General features: G+C 42.8%; 1 protein-coding gene across 20 annotated transcripts in view; it reads right to left on the minus strand.

Moving 5' to 3' along the window:
- Window positions 1-12,775, minus strand: part of PCDH7 (protocadherin 7) — a 922,726-nt gene that overhangs the window by 859,481 nt on the left and 50,470 nt on the right. For 2 of the 20 annotated variants that reach the window (XR_004539803.1, XM_033947905.1), the window contains exon 2: window positions 2,643-2,699. The exons of 16 other annotated variants lie outside the window; for them this stretch is intronic. Coding sequence is in view for 2 of the 4 variants with exons in the window: in XM_033947905.1 (XP_033803796.1) it covers window positions 2,652-2,699 (48 nt within the window). In the remaining 2 variants the exon portion in view is untranslated. Of the gene's footprint in view, window positions 1-2,631; window positions 2,700-12,775 lie in introns of all 20 variants that reach the window. 2 more of the 20 variants (XR_004539804.1, XM_033947895.1) reach the window with 1 other exon arrangement.

Genomic DNA, 12,775 nt, shown 5'->3' on the forward strand with positions numbered 1-12,775 from the left:
TACTGGGACCTGCTCTTTCTCAGGTCTTTCCAAGGACCTCAAAGAGAAAAGAGCTCTAACAGTGAAACCTGCTCAACATAAGAATATAAGAATTGCCGCTGTTGGGTCAGACCAGTGGTCCATCGTGCCCAGCAGTCTGCTCCCGCAGCGGCCTCTAGGTCAAAGATCAGTGCCCTAACTGAGACTATCCCTACCTGCGTACGTTCCAGTTCATCAGGAACTTGTCCAACTTTGTCTTGAATCCCTGGAAGGTGTTTTCCCCTATAACAGCCTCTGGAAGAACGTTCCAGTTTCTACCACTCTCTGGGTGAAGAAGAACTTCATTACGTTTGTATGGAATATATCCCCTTTTAACTTTAAAGAGTGCCCTCTCGTTCTCCCTACCTTGAAGAGGGTGAACAACCTGTCTTTATCGGTTAAGTCTATTCCCTTCAGTATCTTGAATGTTTCAATCATGTCTCCTCTCATTCTCCTCTTTCAAGGGAGAAGAGGCCCAGTTTCTCTAATCTCTCGCTGTACGGCAACTCCTCCAGCCCCTTAACCATTTTAGTCGCTTTTCTCTGGACCCTTTCGAATAGTACCGTGTCCTTCTTCATGTATGTTGACCAGTGCTAGACGCAGTATTCCAGGTAAGGGTGTACCATGGCCTGGTACAGCGGCATGATAACCTTCTCCAATCTGTTCGTGATCCCTTTCTTAATCATTGTTGGCATTCTGTTCACTCTTTTCACCACCACCGCTGTGCATTGCTTGGACGGCTTCATCGACTTGTCAACCAGTACTCCCAAGTCTCTTTCCTGGGTGGTCTCTCCAAGTACCGCCCCTGACATCCTGTATTCGTGTATAAGATTTTTGTTACCGACATGCATCACCTTACACTTATCCACATTGAACCTCATTTGCCATATTGCGGCCCATTTCTCGAGCGTGTTTACTTTAGAGAGTACAGCAACTGCCCTGTAGCACAGGCACCTCTGAGAGGAAATGTGGACCAAATCATAACGAACTTTCACATGGAAGACTGCATTTGACTCCAGGAGCTACCTCTGTGGATTCTGGGAGTTACTACACCCAGCAGAACACAGCACAAGTTACACATCTGATTGAACTCAAATAGCTGAAGAGTTGCTTCACCTTACTGTCATGAACATCAATGAGAGTCAAGTATCTGTTGACAACTAGCTTATCTTCTTGATCACAGTGCATCCACTTTGGGGCGGTGGAAAAGCCTGTCTAACTGGGACACACGCAAAGCTTGTTCAAGAGCCTAGAACACCTGAGGATACCCTCAGGGACCTCCCACTCTGCCAGCAACATCTGGGAAACAGCCTTATGAGAGAGAATCTCAGTACCTTCAACTATTCCCTAGAGTCCCAAACAGGAAATTCAGTGGGAAGGAGAACTGTTCAGAACCCAAGTGCAGAGTCCCCATAGTTCTGCTGTTTTGGTCCCAGCTGCAGAGGGCCTAACAGACATATTTGACCAAGGCCTGCATCCACTCAAGCCCAGCTCCCCCTCCCTCCAGGAACCTTCTTTTCCAACAAGTTCAAAACTGTAAGCGTAGATGCAACTGCATGCCCCTCAAACGGGGAGATGTGCACTCTCATCTGTGCCCTACAATGGTGGTGGTGGGGGGGGGAGACGGGGTGTAGCAGCAGCAACAGAGCAATCATGCCTAACAAAATTGCCACATCTGTAGAACTCGTGGCAGAATCGGGAGGATTTAGGAACCCCATGATCCACCTCTGGGGGTTTTCTGGCTACAACCCGACACAGGCTACTGCATATCAAGCACAGAGTATCACTGGTCCCCGCTGACAGAACAGTGTTGAACAGGAGGCATGCTTGCACAGGAGGGCAAATGCACGCTCTAACCCCACCATCAGACCTTTGAGCCCCATTTTGGCCTACCACTCTTCAGAATCTCTCCTGGATTTGCTTGCTGCCTCTCTACTCAAGTGCTCTGCTCCAGTATTTGCTTTCTTAATTTAATATTTTTTTAACAACTTTATTCAAACAGGGGAATAAAACTAGACTACATTTAAACCTTCCCAATTTTTTTCTTTGAAGGGGAGCCCAGGAGGAGGAGGATGGGGACTCACAGGCCCCTCCCCAGGCAAGGGCTACACATGGATCGAAGCCAGAAGTGTCACCAAGTTAAAATCCATAGGGCTACAGTTTGGGCTGCAGGGAGATCTTCACCTTCAAGCTCAGCTGGAGTTAAGGGTTAGCCCATGGTCTCAACTACAGGGGATGCTAGGCCACAGCCTGTGTTTCAAGAAGCCAGGCCTACTGAGACCTAATGCACTCAGCCAGACCTACATCTACTGGAGATAGAACATATTGGAGAATTCCAGACTAAATCAATCCATATAACAGTGATATCACTGTAATAGTTCTCAACCTCTATCTGCTTGCAAGTAGACTCAACCCATTCAGACTGGTCCAACAGGATGAAAAGGAAAACTCTGCGCACTTGGCAGAAATAGCATGCCAAAACTAATCTTTAAAGTAAGTAGCATGTTTGTAGCTTAAAATTATTCTAACAGCTCTTCTTCCCTCATCCTAAAAGCACACCACCACCACCACCACCACCACCACCACCACCACCACCACCACACCCAAACACACCTTTTACGAACCTCTCCTGCTTATAAAACACATCTTCCATTGGTGTATTGTGTAAAGTTGTCTCCTTCCTTTGGAAAAATAAAATAAGATATTACCACTTCTTCAATGTTGTTTTCAGCAACAACATTCAAATACACATTGATCCTTTCAATTATTAATTATTAATGTATGTTAAATCAACAAGCAGATATCTTCAAATGTTATACCAGTAATCAACCTATCAGCAGGCTTTAATACCCAAAGCTGTTTGCTTATTTTGCGGGGTATAAAATTTGCCAGTTTATGCTTAATTAAATTTCCACAAATAAAAGATCACAAAGTATCCTGGAATGGTTAAGCATGCTGCATGCAATATTTGATTAATATTATGCTCTTATGTCTGTTGTACAATTATTTATTTTCCCCTCATGATATGTATCAAATTGCCTCATTATAGGGGCCTTTTTACTAAAGCTTAATAAATGTTGCATGTCCTATTTAATACCTATGGGTCACATGACATTTAGCACATATCACATTTAATACCTATGGGTCACATTAATATCCATTAGCACATATTAAGCTTTAGTAAATGGGAACCAAAAACATAATGAAATATGAACACAGTGAAATATGGTAGAATGACACAGGATATACATGCAAAGCTGGAAAACAATTTAAAAAAAATATGTGCATAATAAAACATTTACAGAAATTAGGACAAAAAAAAATATGAAATAAAATTTTAACTAAATCAATCATACTCATCAGCTCTGGAATTACAATTAGTAACAAATAAGGAAACATTTGTTTTACTTTATTTTCTTCTTTGAGTCTAGCCATACCAGTCTAAAATGTGTGATTTATGCTCTCAGATAGCAGTTGGAAACAGACTGTAGAACAGTGTTTTTCAACAGTGTGCTACAGGAGTTGGGTCAACTGAGGGGGGTCCTTTTATCAAGCTGCAGTAGGGGTTTAACATACGTAACACCGCATGTTAAACCGCCTGAAGCGCTAGCCGCTAATGCCAGCATGGAGCAGGTGTTAGTTTTTTAGCCGGCCACAGGGGTTAGCGCGTGATGAAATGTCCGACATGCTAACCCCGCTAGCGCAGTTTGATATAAGGACTCCTGAATTTGTGCCGGAACTTACTAGTTTTCTTTTTTAGTGATAGGTGGTAATGAGCAGCAATTCATACAGCCTGTTTGCGCCAAACCTCGGAGCCTTCTCTCTGACATAATTAAACTTTGCAATTTGTTGCCAGAAAATGTGGTGAAAAAAGTTAGTTTATCAGGGTTTAAAAAAGGTTTGGATAATTTCTTTCTTTTTTTTTTTTCCAATTATTTATTCATTTTTAAACAAACAATACAAAATGCAACCAATTATACATAAGTGATACAATAGACAGCACTAATAATAAGATAAAATCAAATAATAATAAGATAAAATATATTTCACCCCCCTCCCTCCCACCCATCCTGGATGTGTATGACGCTCATTCAGAAATCAAAGGGTGATACTAATGGTCAATTCTTGCAATACTTCGCCAATGGACCCCAGATCTCATTGAACTTATTATAGTGTCCCAATTGTATCAAATTTATTCTCTCAAACTGATAAAACTAGCACAATGTTTTCCCCCAAAAGTTATGGTTTATCCTATCCCATTTTTTCCTGTTTTTCGTAATAAGCTGCATAGCAACTCCTGTCATTATAAGCAGTAATCTATTTTTATTTGTGTCAATTTCTCAAAAGTCTATAAGCCATTATTAATATGGACTTGGGAAAATCCTAGGATAAGCAGCATAAAATGTTTTGCTCTTTAGGATCTTGCCAGGTACTTGTGACCTTGGTTGGTCATTATTGGAAACAGGATACTGGGCTTCATTGACCTTTGGTCTGTCCCAGTATGGCAACACTTATCTTCTTATGTTCCTACTTCTGCATAGGTAGGAATCATTGAAAAAGGCTCCGGGGTTGGAGTTAATAGACTGTATGAATCACTGTTCACTGCTGCTGACTGCTAGAGACAAGAAAACTTTTAAAAGGTACAAGGAGAGGGAGGTCAAGAGAGAAAAGGGGAGATGCCTGGTTGCCAGTTGTAGAGGAGGGAAAGATGCTAGATTATTTGTTAGTGTGAAGGCAAAGAGAAGTTAAAGTAAATACTGAACTATTTGTGAGGGGGTGGGATAGAAGGTAAAATGCTGAACCATGTGTGGGGGTGTGCCTTGACAATTTTAATGTCATGTAAGACTACAGTGAGATGAAAAAGGTTGAAAATCTCTGCTGTAAAACAATAGGCTCAGCCTTATATTAGCCACAGTTCCCCAGTAATCTCTAAATCCAGCAAACCCTATTTCAAACAGACAGAATTCTGGGCCCTTCATGAGACCACCTGCTCCTAAAGACCCAACAAATCAATATTCCCTGTGCATTACCCATAGAAACTCAAGTTTGAAAAGAAGAAGAGAATCCTTGTATCAGATACCAGAACAGAGTGGGAATCTGTACTGATATGGTTGGACTTAAAGAAAGAAAATTTATCAAGTAAGTCCAAATTTTTCCTTATTTTCTATCCCATCAGATCAGTGCACAATGTGTGGGATGTAGCACAATATTTCTCAAAACTAGGCAGGATGAAGATACCCCTACTTAGAAGACTTCTACCCCCAAAGCCACATCTTTTCTGGCCTGAACATCTAACCTATAATGCTTTATAAAGGATTGCTGATTGGTGGCTCTCCAAGTCTTCACTGGCAAAATTGATTGACTGACCATGACACTGCCATCTCCATAGTCAAGTGAAACTGCAGGTCCTTTGGTGGCTCATGACCCTCAAACACATACATTGAGATAATCACCTCCTTAATCCAATGGGCTAAAGCTACCTTAATAGCTGCTTCACTCTTTCCTGGTACAAGCAAAAAGTGACTCAATCTGTGCAAATCGGTCATTTTCAAATATTCAAGAGTGTCCTGTAAACATCCAAACACGTCAAGCCATCAAAACTCCCCATCCAAATCTTCTAATCAGAAAGGAATCAAGAAAACATTTGATCAATAAGAAAGGCCAAGACCACTTTCAGCAGAAAGGAAGGGACAGTTTGAATGAACACCCCAACATATGTGAACTGCACAAGAAGGGGTCCTCTGTATGATAGAACTTGATCCTACACACAAAAAAAATCTACCACAAGGGTTTGAAGGGTAAAACTGCCAGGGCCTGCAAAACAAGATTGAGACAACACTATAACACAATAAACATACCTGATGTTTCAAGTTTGCTATTCATTCCATTAAGGAAATGCAGAACATTTGGATGGGCCCCAAGAGGATGACATTCCAAGTGGACCCTACAACAAGCTGAACCTTCAACAAATCCAAGGCCAAAAATGTAAGGCCTTCCTGGGCTACTGAGACTCTAAACAAAGAAACTACCTGCTCCTCAAAAATCCACCAGATTATAGCATAAGCCATAAGGTGTGTAAGAAATGCTTCCACACATTCAGGAAAGTGGTAATTACTGAATCTACATACCTCAATTTATTTATTTATCCAGTTTTCTATACCATTCTCCCAGGGAAGCTCAGAATGGTTTACATGAATTTATTCAGTTACTCAAGCAATTTTCCCAGTCTGTCCCTGCAGCCTCACAATCTGGGACAATGGGGGGATTAAGTGACTTACCCAGGGTCACAAGGAACAGTGTGGGTTTGAACCCACAACCTCAGGGTGCTGCGGCTGTAGCTTTAACCACTGTGCGACACTCTCCCCAAGCTGTATGAAAGTAGTGAGTCAGATTGTCTATGACCACTGAACCTTGATGGAGCAAACCTCTGCCCTGTGGAAGCTTCAAGCCCTGCTGTACTCAAGAGCGCACCAAGTATGCATATTGGAGACTGTGACCAATCTGACACACTACAAACCCAGAGTACACTGCTGCTCTTTGCAGAACTTAACCTAAGAGCAGTCACAGATTAAACATATACAGAAGGTCCATCGTCCACTCCTGAAGCAGGGCATCCAGCCCAGTTGAGTTCCATTCTCTCCTCTAGCTTTGCATTCTGGCTTGATGCCATAAAGTGTATCATTGATCTTCCTCAGCAACTGGTGATTATAGCAGAAAGGCTGTCTGGATATTCTCAGCCAATAGTGCAAGAAGATGTCTCTCTGCCTCCAGAACAGTACTAAAGCTTCCTCCATCAGGGTTTGATTCTTTATACCCCCTTACAATTGGTATAAGTCACTGTCATGGTCCATGTGCAACAGGGTCCTGAAAGAGACTAAAGCTCTTCTGATGGCCCTCATCTCCAGGTGGCTGATTAATCATTATGCCACAGTATTTGTCCATTGATCTTGCACCCCAAACAAGTAGATACTCCACTTCCCACAACCATCACTTTCTTTCCTTCGGGAATGCCCTCCCATTGCACAATCAATTAGACTCTTCTCTGGACAAATTCAAGTCTGCCCTATAAGCATTCCTGTTCTGGGATGCCTATGATTAGAATAGTTAATTTCAGTTCTTTCTCAAATTTACCCTTGCCATGCAGGTCTTTGTGAGCAACTTACACTGATACACCCTATTTGTTCCCCCCTTTCCTATCAATTACTGTAATTCCACCCACTTCCCCTCTTCTTTTCCCATCATTTCTTGTTCTACGTGCCCTCTTTAGTGATTTCTCTTCCCTATTACTGTACTTTACCTGCTAATTATATTTATTGTATACCACCCAGATTCTTTTACGATGGGTAGTATATATCAAGTACTAATAAGCTTGAACCTAAACTTGAACTTCAAGATGGACCAAGCCTTCTCTTTCCAGGGCAGGCAAATATTGTGGTGCTATGGAGACCATTAGGACAGAAAGAATGATTGCATGGGGAACATGTGAGGCCAAGCTCATAGCATTAGGTCTATGGTCGCTACCATTGACCCCAGTACTTGCATATCATCTTGTAATGGCAAAAGGCAGTTTAGCAAGTTTTTGACTAAATTAGACTAATCTCCTCCTTTACAAAGCCGTGCTAGCATTTTTAGTGCCAGCCGCGGAGGTAAGACCTCTGATGCTCATAGGAATTCTATGAGCATCGGAGTTCTTACCACCATGTCCAGCACTAAAAATGCTAGTGTAGCTTTGTAAAGGAGGGGGTAAATAAATCAAACACTTTTTGTTTCACATCTCATGCTTCTCTAAACTGACCAGACACTGCCATAGCATTTATAGGAGCTAGTAATTTGTTTAGATAACAGATGGAGAAATGTATTCATACTTGTTAATATCCTTTCCTTGATTCCCACTAGACCATTCATGAAATGGTTGTGTCCCATCCTGACCAGCAGATAGAAGCAGAGATACTGAAACATTCCAGTGATATCACCAGTGTAATGGCTGGTGCGGGTTAGAATTCCTTAGTATGCCACTACCAAAGCAGGTAAGGTTATACTAGCTACAAATCCCTTGGGAAAACACTGCAGAGCCCTAAACTAGAACTAAATATCTGAAGAAAGTACAATCAGAACGGTAGTCTAAACTAGAGCTCCATGGTTTGCAGCTTACAATTATCATTTTCACATTCCATTTTGAGCCTGCAGCAGAACTGAAAGTAAGCATACACTTGCCTTTCTTTCTGAGATACTAACTAGTATGGCAACAAAAAAGTTACAAACTACTGTGTTTCCCCGAAAATAAGCCCTAGCATGAATTTTGGGGTAGGTCCTAATATAAGCTCTACCCCAAAAATAAAACCTAGTTGGATTGACCCCCCCGAAGCCCCTCCCAAATGTCCTCGACACTCCTCGATTTGCCAGTGGCAACGCTTTCTCTCTCCCCCCATGTGCAGCATCTTTCCTCCCCTCTCACCCATCCCCTTGTGCATCTTTCCATCCCTCCTTCCCATCCTGCACAGCAGAACCCTGCCGACCCTCCCACCGCAAGGCCAACATGCCTCCATTCCAAACAGCAGTGGAGGCAGCACTGAACAGGTTGTTTTGTGGCTTTACCCGCCAGGGCCTTCCCTCTGTTACATTACAAATTCAGTTTTAAGAAATGCAAATCCAAGCATCTGTGATATCTTCTAGATAGAAAAATTGCCCATGACATTATGAAATGATTAATGGAATTAGTCTAACAAAAAATGTAAACATTGCATGAATATACAGCCTCATGCTACATAGTTAAAAACTAATCGTTATTTCATGAGGAATAATTTTTGGACTATAATGTAGCTTAAATAGAAAACTAGCTTTAGATAAATTTTTCATCCAAAAAACATTTCCCCCTCCTTTTATGAAGCTATGTTAGGCTTTTTTTAATCGCTGGCCATGATAGTAAAAGCTCAGATGCTCATAGATTTCCTATGAATATTGGAGTTATTTTTGCTATGGCTGGCGATAAAAAAGTCTCACAGCTTCATAAAAGGGGGCCTTTATAAAAAAAAAAAAAAAAATCAAATTTAAATTTTAAAATCTGATTTTTTAATTTTAAAAAAATCATTATTTTTTATCCACCCTGATTTGAATTGAAAATGTTCAGTTTTCCCACAGGCCTTCAACTCAATTTCTAAAGGGAAACTGTAGTGGCCAGCAGCAGTATCTCTACATCATGTAAATTGCAGGAGAAAACTAATGTATTTTTCACTCCATAAGACGCACCTGACCATAAGACACACCCTAGATTTAGAGGAGGAAAATAAGGAAAAAAACATTTTGAACCGAATTCTCCCTGCCAGGCTCTGCACCCAACCCCACACTCCTTGCCAAGCTTTGCACCCTGTCCCCCCTCTGGTGGTCTAGTGGTAGGCCAAGACAGGGCACAGGGCAGGCAGGCCTCCCCCCCCAGGCAGGTAGTCAGACCTCTCCCTTCCAGGTCTCCCCCCTCCCTGGCAGGCAGGCAGGACTCCCCCTCCCAGGCATCCCCCCATGCATGCAGATCTCCCCATCCTTGGCAGCCCCCCCAGGCAAGCAAGCAAGCAGGCCTCCCCCTCCCAGGCAGGCAGGCCTCTCCCTCCAGGCCTCCCTGCAGGCAGGCAGGCCCAGCCTCTCCTTGCTCCCTTCCTATTTTAAATTCGGCAGGGCAAGCCCCGGCCCCGGCCCCGCCCCCCGGTGCAAGATCAAGCAGTCAGCTCTGCTGCAAGGGAAAAGAGGATTCGAGCCACGTCAGCTGTTGCTGCTTGTGGGGACCAGGCAGGCATCCGTGTCTAGCGAGGGAGGGCGACAGAATGAAAAAAAGGTAACGGGGGGAGGTATTTGCTCCATAAGACACGCCCTTATTTCCACTCCCTTTTTGGGGTTGGAAAAAGTGTGTCTTATAGAGTGAAAAATACGGTACATGGGGTAAAGCAAAACACAACAGGTATATGTAGCGTTACCAGATGCCCAGATTTATCCAGATATGTTCTTTTTTTAGAGGACTATCCAGATGGCTTTCACCCCTGTCCGTGGTATTTTTCCTTTCCCTCCCCCCACCCCTCCACACACACACTACCACCACCACCTTCGGCTCAGTTGAAATGTTATCTTCAGGCTGACTGGCAACAGCAGCTGCAGCAAGGTGAGCCTGCTGCCGTCGGCCTGCCCAGGAAGCCTTCTCTGCGGAGCAACTTCCTTTTCCCATGTAGGTGGGACACTTCAGATAGGCAGCAGGCTCACCTCGCTGCTGCTGCCAGCCAGCCCAAAAATTATATTTTGTCAAGGTGGGGAATAGGGGAGAGCCACAGGGAGAGAGAGAAGCACCATCCCATAGGAGGAGGGGGGTTGGAGAGAGGAAGACAGAGAGAAGCACCCACATGAGTGGGGTGGAGGGAAGGAGAGAGAGAACCCACGAGAGAGGGGGTTGTGGGGAAATAGAGAAGCATCCACATTTGGAGGAGGGGGGTTGGAGGGAGGGAAAGAGAAAAGCACTAAAAGGGTACAGAAGATGGGAAGGGGGGACTAAGGATATGGGTGAAAGGTAAAGTGGGGCAAGGGTGACTGGTGAAAGGTGGGGAGTTGGGGTGGGGAGGCTGGGGGCAACATTGGTGGGAGGTGAGCCTGGAGTAGGATCAGGTGTCTCCTTTGTTGACTTACAAATATGGTAACCCTGGGCATGGGAATTTTGCAATAAAATCTCTGGGTTTACTCTTTCTGGTTTGCATAAACCCCACAGATATTTCTCTTCCCCAGAGGGGAAGGGGTGCAGTTTAAACACTCGGCTTTGTCTCTTATTTTTCCTATAAACTGTAAATTTCATAAAGCACTTAAGTGTATTTGCACAGCTCTGTGTATGTTTCTAGTATCACTATAGAAATAATAATAGTAGCAGTAATAGAAGTAAATATTACAGAATTGGGGGAAAAGAAAGAATACACCTAATTCATTCACTGTTTTTCAAGATTACGCACTAGTGACTGTATATATCCCTTCCACAATGTTAAGGTTTCTTAAAAGTAAACAAGTTAGCTCAAGACAGAAAGTGGAGCATAATTCTGATATTTCAGGTATTTGGGGGTTGTTTTTTTCAGTTCTTGCCTTAGGGGTAGCCTAATAAGTAGCCTGGTTGTGGTTAGAATCCTGCTGTCATTCCAAATTCACATGATCTACCTGAGATGAACACCTTCAATAGCTGTTTTGCTTAAAAACAAAATTCTCCATACAACTTGGCAGCACTTGAGTATACTGTATATTCTATAGAGCTTAGAATTAAGAACATGAATGAGTCAAACATGTGCATGACTGTGTTTCCGTTGTCTTCACAACCATAAGGGGTCCTATTTTCAAACAAATTGTTCCAGAAATACAGTAGACTCTCAGTTAACCGGCACCCATTGGGATAGATGCTATATAAATTTAGTTTCTGGTTGCTTGAGAGTTACCATTAAAAATAGGCCTAACTAATAGTATACCCCATACTATGCCATACTATAAACTGTTCCAGACAAGCTACCAGATATGTGGTAGGCAAAGCTTGTGCGTACTTAGGTGTGCCAAGTTTACACTTAAATTTCTGCCAGAAATTGATTTTATTTTCATTTTTATTTAAAATATTAAAGTATTTTTTAGATTTTGTTTCTGGTTGCTTGAGAATCTGGTTAATTGAGTTTGGTTAACAGAGAGTCTACTATATACAGTAGAATGAGAAATACCACTCTCAAATCAATAATTTTAAAAAGCACTTACATAGAAAATTTTCTCCATTTTCTACTATCAGAGATTTGATTAATTTCTTGCCTTTCACTGTGGTTTTACTTTGAAGTCACTGGCAGCTGATCTTTAGCTAGCAACTCAAATCTGAAGATGGTGCTCAGTGTAGAGCAAGAGCACAGAAAGCTCACTCCTGCCCAATACACCACTGGACTACCAGGGATTTAAAAAAAAAAAAAACGCTCTGGGGAGGCGGGAGGGAGGAACAAAAAATTGAAAGAGTCTGCTGGGACAGGAGACAGGTCATACGGCAGGCTGGTGGAGGCCTGAAACATGTCCAGGAAGGGGGGCGAGTGGACGTTGATCCAAATATAAAATGAGACCCCCATTTTTGGGCCCTAAAATCTCATCTTATATTCAAGTATATACGGTATGTTTATGTTGGTATTTCAGAATATACTATGACAGGTAGAAATGCTGTATTTGACTCTGCCAAGGTTACAACTGCTCCAAGTCCTACAGTTAGGGACAGTTCCCAGAAGGCAGGCGAAAGGTTTAGGAAGAAGGCAGAAATGCAGCCCACCAAAGATATTTCTACCCAGTCTAAACAGGTTAGCACACTTTCTTATTATTCATTTTGCAGAAACCCTGAGCAGAAGCTCTGTAAGCCTGGCATGGGAATGGTTAACAGAGGATGTATGGCTAAGGGAGCTGAACAGTAGGCTGTACAACCAGGGGTTGCTAAGGGTTACCTAGCAGGGAGAGAATGGGCTGGGGATAAATTAGGGCCAGTTGTGAAGTTAAGCAGACTGCCTAAAATGCCAAAACAGAAGTGCTCCAAGGAACAGCGTGAGTTCTCACAAGAAAGGAAACTTCTGCTTTTTTATGCTCCAGAAGCTTTGCACTAAGGGAGAACAAGGTTGGGAGAGTGAAAATATTTAAGCCTAGGATAGCAGAGAGTGAAAGGGTGGAGATGGTAGAAGTTTTGAAGCTGTCCCGAATGACCCTATATTCTCACAGGCAGAAAGCAGGGAGGGGCTGTCAG

This window comes from Geotrypetes seraphini, chromosome 1, assembly GCF_902459505.1.
Source record: "Geotrypetes seraphini chromosome 1, aGeoSer1.1, whole genome shotgun sequence".
Taxonomy (NCBI): Eukaryota; Metazoa; Chordata; class Amphibia; order Gymnophiona; family Dermophiidae; genus Geotrypetes; species Geotrypetes seraphini.